This window comes from Gekko japonicus, unplaced genomic scaffold (genome assembly GCF_001447785.1).
Source record: "Gekko japonicus isolate JY-2015 unplaced genomic scaffold, Gekko_japonicus_V1.1 scaffold555, whole genome shotgun sequence".
Classification (NCBI taxonomy): domain Eukaryota; kingdom Metazoa; phylum Chordata; class Lepidosauria; order Squamata; family Gekkonidae; genus Gekko; species Gekko japonicus.
The window spans coordinates 65,427-79,203 of record NW_015161420.1 but is presented as its reverse complement, the minus strand read 5'-3'; the positions used below and the strand labels follow the sequence as shown (position 1 = coordinate 79,203).

The following is a 13,777-nucleotide window of genomic DNA, read 5'->3' as shown; positions in this document are numbered from 1 at the left end:
AAAAATACTGTTGCACTGAGAAATCCTGATTGATCATTGTTAATGATCTTTTTTATACTAGCAGAGGTTGCTTCTAGCTTTGTCAAATGACTTGGCAAGAAGGAGATAAAAGGCTGGGGGTTCTCTGCTCTGTAATGTGAAAGTGTATTTATCCCTCATCAGAAATGATTTGCTCAGAACTCTGTGAGGATCATAGCTCTTTCTTATCATTGGTAATGACCAGGGCTATCCATGTCAATGCAGAATTCTTCATTTCTAGTGCAGATTATTGTAGTTTCATTTTTTTTTCTAATGTAGAAGTTGTTGGACTTATTCTGTAATCATTTGATGCTTGATGCCTGCATGTCCTGGTGTTTAACAAAACCTGTACCATGCTGCTATAGTGGTTAAGAGCACTGTCTGTGAGCCAGGAATTCCATGATTCAAGTCTTACCTTGGTTATAACTTGCTATGTGTGGCCTTCAGCAAACCACAGTTCTGGGCTGCAACTCCACCTGTGCAGCATGGGGATAATAGCTGTCTTAACAGTGGTATTGTAAAGATTACTGAGATATGTAAACTACCTGGAACAGAGGAAATGAATGCATTGTGGTGGATCCCAGCTGATTACAAACAGAGCTCTGCTGGTAGAATGCATTCTTCTCAGTATCTCCCATCTTCTGAAGCTCTCAGTTCCCCAAGAAAGGCTGTTTCCAAATATTCCAGGGATCCTTACAGAGCATGGGCAGTAGCTCAAGTGGAAAATCTGGGGAAATTGTAGGAAGCACCTTAAATTCAGTCTGCTTTTATTATTGCCACCCAGTTTGAGGAATTCTATTTCATTATGGTTTACGTGGTAAATTTACATAATTCTTTCAGTTTTCCTAGCTTCTGCTTGTATTTTCTGTGTTTCAGTCAAGAGCCCATCATATAGTAAATGCTTGGGGTAGCAAGCTAGGTACAATTCAAATGTGTTTGGGCAGCTTGCATCAACACTATAGTTAACTGTGACATCTGAAACTTTTGGGGGGAGGTGCTCTAGAAGAAATTGTGAAGGAAAGAGCAATATTTTGTCCTCATAGTGTGAACCTGCTCTCCTAGCAGAACGAGAACTTTACCTCTTTATTTGAATTTGTGTCTCGTTGTCATGTTCCCAGAGATGTAAAAATGTGAAAGTAAAAATGCTGAAGCCTAAGAAAAAAGGGAAGTAAGTAAAAAGGAGCCCAATTTGTTTCTAAATTCTAATTTTGTATCACAGTTTTTCAAAAGCTGCCTCAATTCTTTAACTCATCTAATAGTTTCAGAATAACAATATTGTTATTGTTATAATATAACAATATTGAAGTAGGGTTAGCATATCCCCTGCCCCAGTTGATGTTTGGCATGCCATATTTATAAAATGGCAAATTGGTTTCCAGGCTCCATGGTTTGGAGTCGAACTAAATTGGCAGTTTCTACCAATTCCCTCTTCTCACTGCACCCCCACATCTCATTACTCAGGGCCCCCCTGTCTCCCACGAGCAGCATTCTGTGGAGGTCAGGAGCAGGCAGGAAAGCTCCAGTTTGCCACTGGAAAATTTAGTTTGGATCCAGCCCACTTTTGCAATGTGTTGCTCAATATGTTCATCTTCCTTCCAAAATCTGATTTAGATTGTAGAATACATCTCAAAGTGATTGAGGCTTCTGGGTATGCAGACATGTTAAAATCAATGGATTGGATCCTATCAATCTGTTTTGCTCACCATGGCATTTCCCTCTATCCCAAGGAGCTGACACAAGAGGCTGTAGCTAGTGTAATGGATCTATAGGATCCATCCCATGGTGCTTCAATAACAACTAGGGAGGAAGGAAATAATTTTGTTTCTGAAGGAAGTGATAAAAATTCTTGCCGTAGTCACCGCTAGATATTTATGCGTTGCCTTCACTGATCCTCTTGTATACCCATATAGTAATAAGACTTTATGTACAATCTTTCCGATAAACTTGAATCACTGTACATTGCTATGATACATGAAAATGTAATCTTGAAGCTTCCCACATTGCCACAAAAAATCACCTTTAGTTTTGAACATACTTTAAAAAGGGTTTAATATATAACATTTATAAAACACCTTGATTTCCCCCCCCTTTGGCTTTCACATCTAGTGAGAGTCTGGAGAGAGAATCATACTGAGAATTTGAACAGCTGAATCCATAAATCTTGTTCCCGCTAGTTCTTAAGACTCCAATCTCTACCTTAAGCTTCCATTAATATATAATAAACCTTAGACAGTAAGCCTTGGAGGTTCCAATAATATCTACTGAGAAGATAACGATTTCCTAAATATATCGTACGAGCCTATAATCCTCTGTATTATACTTTTTATCTGGAAATATTGAAATAGTGGAATGGTTTCTGGGTAGACCTTCTGACATATCTCTATAAATTACAGTGTATATGTTTTCAGCTAACACATCTGTTATTCCGCCTAGATTATGCTTGGCCCACGTACCAAAGTTACACATACCCTCTAGCCTCTTTAAAATCCTGGTTATAAATTGTTTACATCAGACTTAGATGAAGCTAAGCTGTCTTTGTATTTATCCCATGTCAATGATGAGTCATAGCAGTTCTCTTTTAACCAGTCTTTAATTTCTATGTAGCCATAACGAAGCTTAAATTGAGACTTTAATATCCATCCCCCCCCCACCCAGTCTGAGGAATTCTCCCATTCACTCACATATTCTAAACCAGTGAACTAATGCAGCCAAATGGCTGCCTGAAGGTACTTTGCAATACTCGGAACTGCAAGCCCTCTATATTGCTTTGATTCCCTACTGTTTTATGACCCTTTCAAATGGAAGGAATGTAGAAATTCTCTGTTTACCACATCATTCCACTGCCCCACCAGCCCACCCAGACTAACTGTGGCAGTAATTGTTTGTACTGCACAGTAGTCCTAAGAGAAAATGATGCCTCCTTATATCTCTTCTCTTTCCCCTACCCCATCCCTGGCTTGTTAATGGAGAGAATTGGGGCTGAATAGCAAATTATTTCCAACTGGTAGAGATGCTGTGTGGCTTGCTACTTCTCCACTCACACAGAGTACCTAGCACCTTGTACAACCACTCTCTCTGAGGTTCTGGGTTTGATAGATCAGGGCATCACATTTGCGACCCTTCTTGTCTTTTTTAAAAGAGAAGAGATTGGATTTATACCCCGCCCTTCACTTGGGGGTCTCAGAGCGGCTTACAAGCTCCTTTCCCTTCCCCTCCCCACAACAGACACCCTGTGAGGTGGGTGGGGCTGAGAGAGCTCTGACACAAACTGCTCTTTTTCAAGGACAGCTGTGCCAGAGCTTGTGACTGACCCAAGGTCACATCAGCAGGTGCAAGTGGAGGAGTGGGGAATCAAACCCAGTTCTCCCAGATTAGAGTTCACGCACTTAACCACTACACCAAACTGGCTCTTGAAGATGTCTTGATCAGAGCAAGAACTGATAAGAAGTGTTCCCAGCAGGGTGTAGCTTGATTTCTTGAATGCACCAAGAACAGATTGATCAAGGCTCCTCCAGAGTTCCTCATACCTTTTTTTTGGACAGAAACCACAACACAGATTATCAGGATAAATAATCAAAGGTAATGAAATGTCCTTTGTAAATAGGTTGGAACAAAAGATAGCCATTGAGCAAGTGTAAGGCACTTCTACTCCCACAAGGTGTGTGGGGAGATCGTAGTGTGTGTGTGCTTTCCACTGAAGCTATTGCTTGATGCTACATCCCATACATTTCTCAAGGTTCCCTCAGTCACAGAAGTAGCTTTGGGGAAGGGCAGGTGTGAGAGGTGTAACAGATTCATCCGGCAAGCAGAGTTTGCATCTAAGCCTTACTTACTAGAGAGACTTTTAAGAAAATGAATGTAGCCCCTAATCTACAAAAGCCATACATATCTAGCTTGTGATATTGCTTGTTCCTGAATTTTCTTTTTAAAGGGAGTGACTCAGATTGACAATGATCTAAAAGCAAGGGCATCCGCATACAACAGCTTGAAAGGCAACCTTCAGAACTTGGAAAGGAAGAATGCGTGAGTTGTCCTGCTCTTGTTTTGATCCCCAAAATTTAGGATTTTACAAGTTAAAGCCAGGTCTCTGAATTGGGCCCAGAAACAGGATGGAACCTTATGCTGCTGGGTTAGAGTTGGAAGTGACTGCTCCAGATAATAATTGGGTGGTTGCATTTTGAATTGGTTGACGTTCTTATGAAACTTCCAATAATTTAATCTGGGTGCTACCAGATACAAGTAACATAGCTATATTAGACTCTTAAAGTGTTGTATTTCATATGCCAGCCTAAACTGATAAAAGGCACTCCTAGTCAGAGCTGCTACTTGGCCATTTAGAAGAAAACTGGATCCAAGAACACCCTGAAACCACAGACCTGAACCTTGAGGGGAGTGCAACCTTATCCAAAGTACAAGGAATGGTACCTTATATAGACTACTTTAGGATTATGTTTGAAAACTTGAATTTAGCTTCTGGTTAGCTCATGTTATTCAGACAAAGACTTCATTTACTCACTTTCCGTTCTGGTTTTTTGACAGGGGAAGTTTGCTAACAAGAAGTCTTGCCGAAATTGTAAAGAAAGAGGACTTTGTACTTGATTCCGAATATTTGATGACATTGTTAGTAGTTGTACCAAAGTAAGTCATTCTCTTGGAAAAGAAGCTTCACCGAACCTTGAATGCAAGCAAACGTAATGAAATAGAAAGATGTCGCCACGTGATTTTGTTGTTGTAACTTAACATATTAGCTCGGAAATCTGTGTGTGCTGATGTAAGAATCTGCAGTCACTGTGAACTACTGGTTGATCTTTACAGAGTTTCACCTAAAACACTTTGGAACTGGTTGTTCAGTATTTCCCATATAGACGTGATTCTTCCTAGAAGAGAAACTTTCCCAGCTGTGTGCATGTGTGTCCTCTCTGGCATTAAATATGCTAGAGCAAAGCAAAACATTCCTTAACTGTTAGCTTGTGAATTAGATTACTGAAATCCTACCACTCCACTTATCTCTCTAACCGTGGCTCTGCACCCCTGTCCAATAATGCCTAAACTACAGATTATTTTGATTACAATATTACAGATAAAACTAATAGTGTTGTATTCCCTGTGAGTGGCTGGTACAATGCCAAGCTCTCTTTGCATTGTTCTTTGAAAGTTGTGAGCAAATATTCTGGTAGAGATGCATGTGTATGAACCTAAAGGGCATTAAAAGGTATTTTTAGGCCTGCAAGGAAGTAAAACAGAAATTAACACAAAACATTCCTGTTTGAATCAGCAGAATTTTTGAGATAATGAATTCAGGTTGTATCCTGCCCTTCCTAAGTATGGTAACAACTTTTAAACATAAAACAGAATATTCGATTAATATATGAATGAATGATTAAATACTGGATCCAGTCCCTTGCTTGTGTAAGCGGGAGGCACTTGGGCATGCACAGGAGGGAAGGCTGCTTTGAAAAAGTGTGCCTTGCACATGAAAGCACATACCTGGAATAAAACTTCGTTGGTCTTAAAGATGCCACTGGACTCTACATTTGTTCTCCTGCTTTAGACCAGCACGGCTGACCACCTGGATCCCAGCAAGTGTGTCTGAAGGACACTAGTGTCGACAGTGACGAAAATTATTGGATGCCTCCTGTGTATATATATGTGTGTGTGTGGTTACAATGAATTACTTTTCTTTTTAGGTCTAATTATAATGACTGGGTTAAACAATATGAAACACTGACAGATATGATAGTCCCACGATCCAGCAAGTAAGTTGTTTCATTTTCATACCCTGTTTTCATGTGTCATCTTCTTGAATATCTTTTAGAAACGGAATGGAAAAGATTGCTGGGCTATGACGCAGGACTGAAAAAATAAACTATTCTTTCATGGACCCTTTGTTTAAATGCTGGTACCGTTGCAGTGCCATGACTTGGGTAGCTCAGGCTTATTAGATCTCAGAAGCTAAGCAGGATTGACCTTGGTTAGTACCTGGATGGGAGGACCACCAAGGAAGTCCAGGGTCACTATGCAGAAGCAGGCAATGGCAAACCACTTCTGAATGTCTCTTGCCCTGAAAACCCTGCGGGACCCACCATGGGTTGACTTGTGACTTGATGGCACTTTCCACCACCACCCCTATTTCAGTAATTTCTTCCTCGTCCCCTGTACACAACTAGTTGGCAGGACGTTTTGCTAAGCATGAACTGCATTGCTACATAACAAATACAATAAAACTGATGTAGCTGTGTGCCTTTTACATAGGGATGTATAATCTATGCCCAAGAGTATTTGAGTATAGGGAAATTTAATATGAGAAACAGCCTTTAATTTCATTATACATCATTCTACATCATGCATCGGAATTTGGGAAGGCCAAGAGAAGGGAGAAGCCCTAGTTAAGTGTACAGCTACTACTATGGGCACCTAGTTACATAGGGATAAGGACCATGTGGTTTAGCATAGTAACCTTACTGTGACCGCATGGTAGAAATGCCAAAAGAGTTGATGTATGAAGGAGTATATTTTAACAAGACATGGTCTAAGCAGTGCTGAAGGCTAAGATGGCATCTTCCGTTGCTCTTCAGTTGATTGGACTCTCCTGGGAAGACCAGGCAGGAGGACCTCCCACTTTGATCTCCCCTCTTTGGATGTAACTAGGTGATGCTGGATATCTGTGATAGGATTTCCTGCCATCTTTAAAAGTAGTTACATTGGTAGTAGTGGGGGTGGAATCTGGACCACAGCTGCAGCACTGGGATTGAGCTTGATGCTTTTCCCCTGTGCCATTCTGTTGCTGAAAGAGTCTCCCCCTCTTCCCCCTTCTGGCTGCTGTTGCCTTCAGGAGGTGGGATACAGACAACCTCCACTCCTCCCGGGGCTAATAATAGGTCAGACTACTATTAATACTAGGAATTAATTAATTTCTATCCAGGAGGTAGCGTGAAGGAAGGGCTAACTCCTGCGGCTCCAACCTAACACACACATCCAATGCTGGTGGCTACTCCTGAAGAGCATCAGAGAATCCTGAAGACTGCACTGCTCTAGCGGCACACTTTGTCTTTTGAAACCTTTGAAGATGCTTTAATCTGGGGTCCCCAGTGTGGTGTCCATGGGCACCGTGGTACCCACCGACACCTTTGTTGGTGCCCACTGAGTGTTTTTAGAAAGTGGGTGGGACCAGGTAGGGCAGCTGCACAGCAGGGCTTCTGATTTGCCACTGAAGGTTTGATTGGCTATGTAGATTAAAACAGCATTTTTTTCAGTGTTTGTCTTATTCTCTCTCACCCTCTTCCCCCAATATATTTTTAATTGCCCCTCTTCGGCCCTGCTCTTGGGCTTCCTTTGTTTGTGTGTCTCCCCACCTCTGAGACAGCCGTTTTGTGGTTGCGCCCACCACGCTGTGGCAGAATTCCAAAGGTACCCACAGGCTCAAAAAGGTTGGGGACCCCTGCTTTAATCTTTGTCCCCAAATAGTGGTCAGCAGTTCCTTCTGCAACACCTGTCATTCCATCACTTTGTTTATTTATTCCCTTTCTCTTAACAAAGTGCTAAAATCAGCGGAACTCTTGAAAACTCCCAGTTGTACTTCGAATTGGACTGATCATATAGAGCTCTTTTCTGAAAGGACATTTTAAATTAGCCATCAGATTTTAGTATAGCTGAGCTTCGAAGGGCCTCCTTTTGAATGTGAAATGTGACCTCAGTCGTCCTGCTAAGGATGGCAGAGGTGAGGTGCAACTACTCCCCCTCTAATAGGTACATTGTCTGTAAGCCTAGCATGGAAATTTGTTTTAAGTTACAGGCTACAGTTTAAGACAGAAATTTATTTTTTGTTGTTGCTTTTGGCCTGTGATCTCTTGCACCTTTTTCCCTCCTCTTTGCAGTGTTCTTTCTGAGGACCAGGATAGTTATCTCTGTAACATCACCTTGTTCAGGAAAGTAGTGGATGAATTCAGACAAAAAGCCAGGGAAAACAAGTAAGTGGTCTAGCCTAGCTTGTTTTCTTTTTCCTGTCTAATCATAGATCTGCAGTATTCTTCCATTGTCTGTTGCTCTTCATATGCAGATTTATGGTCCGTGACTTTCAATATAATGAAGAAGAAATGAAGGCAGACAAACTAGAGATGGACAGACTGTCTACTGACAAGAAAAAACAGTTTGTAAGTTAAATGAAACCTGTACCACTGGTAATTCTTCAAACCATGAAACAGTTTCCTCCCCCACCAACCTCTCTTTTTAGGACTTGTATGTAAGACAAAGGACTGTTGACATTTCTTAATTCCTTGAGGTATGAGAAGCAGTGCTTTAACTAAAGAGACACAATAATGACATTTTTTTTAATTGTCTGAAAGATAATCCCATTATTGTGGGCTAGAATTAGGGCTGCACTTTCTAGTAAAATGTAGTTTAATATTATGGGCAACACTAAGATTCATCAGACCCTCAAGACTTGCAAAAGCAGGAGGTGATGCGAAGGAACAGGCTTGATAGCCCTTCTGATTGGCCCTCCCGGAGGTCAGAACCACTCTGTGGTTGTCCCAAGTCTCTGCTCAGCGATGTGCCATTTACAAACTTGGGAATGACTAATTGCCACCAATCACTTGCAGAACTGGAGGGTGTTTTTCCACACCCAGTATGGAGCACGTTGTGCCATCCCTGTTACCTCCACCCAAGGTGTTGCTTATGGAGTTACTCCCTACACACATGCCTGGAATATTTCTGCACAAGGCATTTCAGAGGGGGCTACTGTCTGTGTCTTATCTAGAGGTTCTGAAAACACTGTTTGTTGTCTGGTTGGGGATCTGCACTGTGTCTGCAAAGAATTTGCACTTAGCAAAATTATGCTTCATTCCAGGCAACCCATTCCATTTTTCTTCACCAGTTTCATGATGCTTAAGAGCTTAGTTTCACAGCAAAAAATTGGATTCAGTGATAGAACTTAATAATGTTAACATAAGCTGGCCTAGTCCAAAGGGCAAGTGTAGCTGCACTTCCTTATGTAACATACTTTAATACAGCAGAGTTTTGAGATACTAAAACATCTTGGTTTTTTACTCAAATACAGGGACCTCTTGTCCGGTGGCTGAAAGTGAATTTCAGTGAAGCTTTCATTGCATGGATTCATGTGAAAGCACTAAGAGTCTTTGTTGAATCAGTTCTCAGGTATGAATAAACAAGTGATTGTACCTTCCTTCAGGAACTTAAGAGCATTCTGTAAGCTTAGTTCAGTGAATCTTTGGTAACTGTACTGCTTAAGGAACACAGCCACCAGGATTCTCTGAACTAAATGTGTATTTTGATAAAGAACTTCTTAAACCTTATTCATGTGAATCAGAGAGAGATCACAGTTCATAAAATACACTAAAAAGAACTGTTTCGTCATTTTAATATTAAATCTGCATATTTTGGTACTCATAAGGCCACCAGTAGACTACACTAAAGGATCAAGGTTTTAGTTGTCTGTTTGCGTTCTAACCCCCCCCCCCCCCCCGGTTACATATCACTAGTGAGTTCTCTTAAGGTATCTGAATCTCCGCTGTTATCTGCTTCATCTTTCTCCCCCATGGACACCCAAAGCCATTTACATCAATCTTCTCCATTTTATCCTCACATCAACCTTGTGAGGTATGTTAGGCTGCGAATGTGTGAGTAACCCCCAGTCACTGCATCACATTGGACTCCGGGAACTGTTTCTAGCACTTCTCTGATGTCAATATACAGAAGCGTTTCCACAGTTCTCTAAACTCTTTCCACCTTTGCAGCAGTTTCTTTTGCAGGCAATATGTAATAAAATGGCACATATTAGCATGTTACTGTTTAAAGGCTGCCATGTGGAATAATGTTGGATGGAAAGAAATGACCAGAAAGGTATCACACCACCACTGCTTAGGAGGTGACCACCTAGCAACAAGTCTTTCCTCCGCAGCGGAGCTATAAGCCTAGTGTTGCTGTACTGTTCACTTTGACAGATGTGTGCCCAGATGTGTGGGTCTCTTGCATAGCGGTCTTTCTCTACCCTCAGCTGTTGTACAGGGGAATGTTAGAAGATCTGTATGCACTTTTTCTGTTAAGAGATGACTGATCCAAAGGGACTAGTGATTTATACATGAAAGAGTGATTTGTTTAGAAAATGTATATACTGCCTTTCCAGAAACCTGCTTGAAGTGGTTTACAGCTACGATAATAAAACAAGACCATTGAAAACAAAGCCAATTAAAGTACAACCATAAAAGGAAAAGAAATCCCATGGGAATTGATTTTTACTGATTTTTACAAAGAACTAGGAACACTAGAACATTCTCTAAAGAGCTTCAAGGAAAAAAGCGTTGTGGCTTTCTTATCGCAATTATTTGTTAAACTGAAAGAATGGATTCAAGAATAGTAATGAAAAAGCCACCCAAAATAAAAGAAATGATCCTTTTCCAATAAAATAAAAACAGCAGTTAAAGATTATCTGTTGTCAGTTTCCTGTCTCCCCAAATTAATTTGGATTTAGAAGAATTGCTAGATTCTTAGACAAAATGTAAAATGTTTTGCCTTGTAGGTATGGTTTGCCAGTCAACTTCCAGGCAATGCTGCTCCAACCAAACAAGAAAATGATGAAGAAATTGAGAGAGGTTTTGTATGACTTGTACAAACACCTTGACAGCAGTGCTGCAGCTATCATTGATGTAAGTAACTGGCATCTGTGTGGTGCCCAGTGACTACCCCAGTTTTTGCATTGTGTGGGTTAGATTGTTCTGGAACTGAGGAACACTTTGTCTCAGGCCTCATCTTTCAATACATGGCTGGCTGGTTCATTTCTGGTTAAATAGGAACAAAGTTCATAGTCCTGTCATAAGAAATGCCCCATTATATACTACTGGGAACAGGGATGGACAACTCTTTTGTCCCGTATGAGGAGCAGCCCTGCCAGGAGTAGGTGGAAGGGAGGGGTGACTTGACTTAACAGCTGCATAACAGGCTGAAATTCTGCAGATGAAATTTCCCCCACAGATTTAAAGAATTTGAAGAAGTAACATTTTCTCTGTTCCTGCTAGTTGTGCAACCATTAAAGGCACAGGAACCCCAGATGGGACCTTGCGTGGAGTTGTTCATGCTCAGAAAGCTTTTTGTGTACTCAGTGTGTGCCAAGAGGGAGGGGCCACCAACTCCCTCGGAAGTTGAGCTCAGCTGCCGGAGCCCATGAGCTCCAGTTGGCTGTGGCCTCTTTATGGTGCCATGGGAGGGGGCAGGCAGGGATACTCTTCTGTTCCCCCCAATTACCTGACTGGGAAGTCAATGGGGATGAAGGAACATTACACCGCTTTAGTCCACTCTGCCCTTTGGGAAGTAAGAGATGCCGTCAACTTCCTCTTTTCTTGCCTTTGAGTCCTGAGTAGAGGTTGAATTATAGATCCCCCCAAAAGGCTAACATTTAGATTTCAGATTGAATTTGAGATACAAATTACTGGGCTTTCTTTTTTAAAAAAGATTCTAGGGATGTGCGTTTGGATACAACTGAACCAAATATGTATCTGGAAAATACTGGAAAATGGTTCCTAAAAAATCTCAGGAATACTTGGGAGTAACCAGAAATATCAGGAGCCAGCATTTGAAGAATCCCAGGACTGATTTCCGGGTGGATGGGTGTTTTCCCTGGAGTGTCTGTGTCTTTCTGGGCTTGCCAATTTGGCTTTTGAGGGATTATGCCTTTTTAAATTGTTTTTCTTAACTTCCCAAAGTTGTTCTTTGCTCTAGTTGCTTTGTATCAGGTTTGCTTTTTGCTGTGGATTAATGGGTTTGACATAGGTGTAGATTCTTAGGTTTTACATTTTTTTGTGATTCTCTGAGTTTACATTTTTAGGCTTGCAACAGTGTTCCAATTTGCTTTGGCAATTCTGGGGTGTACAGAGGTGTGGATTCTCAGGGTTTACATTCCCCCCCCCTTAGGAATCAGTGAAGAATGTCTGGGGGGGGCATCTTGTTCGGGAGCCCATAGAGATCTCTTGGAGCCCTTTCGGTCCAATTTATTTATTATTTATTTTATTTCATTTTATTTATACCCCGCCCTCCCCGCATGCAGGCTCAGGGCGGCTTACAACCGTATGGCACTCAGTGCAATAAAACATAATAAAACAATTTAAAACAATTAGTACATGGGCCACGCCCAAGGATCCCGCGTGACTAAAACCCTCTCTCCATATTGCACATGCCCTTTCATTCCGAGGGAGGTTGCTGTGGCCCCCTGATGTTAATCTGCCACTCAGCCTCTGGCGGTGCTGCTGAACGGTCCTCATTGGTGGTGGTGGTGCCGGCGGCGGCTCCTATTCGAAAGCCTGGCGGAAGAGCTCCGTCTTGCAGGCCCTGCGGAACTGCAACAGGTCCCGCAGGGCCCTGATCTCTGGGAGCTCATTCCACCAGATAGGAGCCACCACCGAGAAGGACCTGGCCCTTGTGGCAGCAAGCCTGGCCTCTTTCGGGCCTGGGGTCGCAAGACGATGTTGCGACCCCGACCGAAGTGCTCTTTGGGACCTATGTGGGGCAAGGCGGTCCCTGGGGTATGCCGGACCCTGGCCATGTAGGGCTTTAAAGGTAAGCACCAGCACTTTGAAGCGAATCCGGTATGCTATAGGCAGCCAGTGCAGTGCTTTAAGCACAGGCTCCGAAGCTGGCACCAGCGGCGCCCCATCGAAGGCTGGGAGCGGGAGCCCCAGCCCCACCCCATTCCGACCCAGGCACAGGACCTCCGTCTTCGCTGGGTTCAGCTTCAACCGGCTCAGCCTGAGCCATCCAGATACGGCCTGCAACGCCTGGTGCAGATCTTCTGGATCAGAGTCCGACTGGCCACCCAACATCAGATAGAGCTGGGTGTCATCGGCATATTGATGACACCCAAGCCCATACCTCCGGACAATCTGGGCGAGGGGGCGCATATAGATATTAAATAGCATCGGGGAGAGAACCGCCCCCTGAGGCACACCGCATTCAAGCAGGTGCCTCCAGGACCCCTGCTCCCCTAATTCCACCCTCTGTCCCCGACCTTGGAGGAAAGAGACAAGCCATTGAAGACGAGTCCCTGAATCCCCACGTCGGCAAGGCGGTGGGTAAGCAACTGATGGTCGACCGTATCAAATGCGGCCGACAGGTCGAGCAACAACAGTGCTGCCACACCACCTCGGTCCAGATGTCTACGGAGGTCGTCAGTAAGGGCAACCAGTACAGTCTCTGTTCCATGCCCAGGTCGAAAGCCGGACTGGAATGGGTCGAGGGCGGAAGTGTCATCTAGGAAGCCCTGCAGCTGTGTCGCCACCGCCCTCTCGATCAATTTGCCCAGATAGGGCAAATTGGACACCGGTCGATAGCTGGCCAATTCGGCCGGGTCCAGCGTTGACTTTTTAAAGAGAGGGCGGACCATTGCTTCCTTCAGTGCCTTTTACTTGAAATTTGGAGGTTATTTAAAGGACAGAAACCAGAACTTGCACTGCAGTTTTGGTGCTACTAGCTTTAAAACAGCCCCCCCAAGCCCCATGGAAAGATTCCCCATAGGGAATAATGGAGGCAAAAATATCAGCATCTCAAAAAACAAAAGCAACCTGGATCCAAATACCAAACCTGTATTTGGAAACCAGGAATACCAGTATTTTTCAGCTCCCTGATATCCGAATCTGAAAAAAACAAACAGTTTTTTAAAAAAGTTGCACATCCGTAATGCGCACACTTCAGCCATCACTCTTCTTGGAACAAAAGATTAACCGTTAGATTGACTTGTCCAAACTCTTTATCTTTA

The 13,777-nt window shown here is 42.9% G+C and overlaps 1 protein-coding gene across 1 annotated transcript in view; it reads left to right on the top strand.

Moving 5' to 3' along the window:
• The window catches only part of ATP6V1C1 (ATPase, H+ transporting, lysosomal 42kDa, V1 subunit C1), a 52,628-nt gene that overhangs the window by 15,338 nt on the left and 23,513 nt on the right, over positions 1-13,777 (top strand). Inside the window, exons 6-12 of the mRNA XM_015428134.1 lie at positions 3,950-4,041; positions 4,558-4,656; positions 5,706-5,774; positions 7,893-7,985; positions 8,075-8,168; positions 9,074-9,171; positions 10,553-10,683. Of these exons, the coding sequence (XP_015283620.1) occupies positions 3,950-4,041; positions 4,558-4,656; positions 5,706-5,774; positions 7,893-7,985; positions 8,075-8,168; positions 9,074-9,171; positions 10,553-10,683 (676 nt within the window). The remainder of the gene's footprint in view (positions 1-3,949; positions 4,042-4,557; positions 4,657-5,705; positions 5,775-7,892; positions 7,986-8,074; positions 8,169-9,073; positions 9,172-10,552; positions 10,684-13,777) is intronic.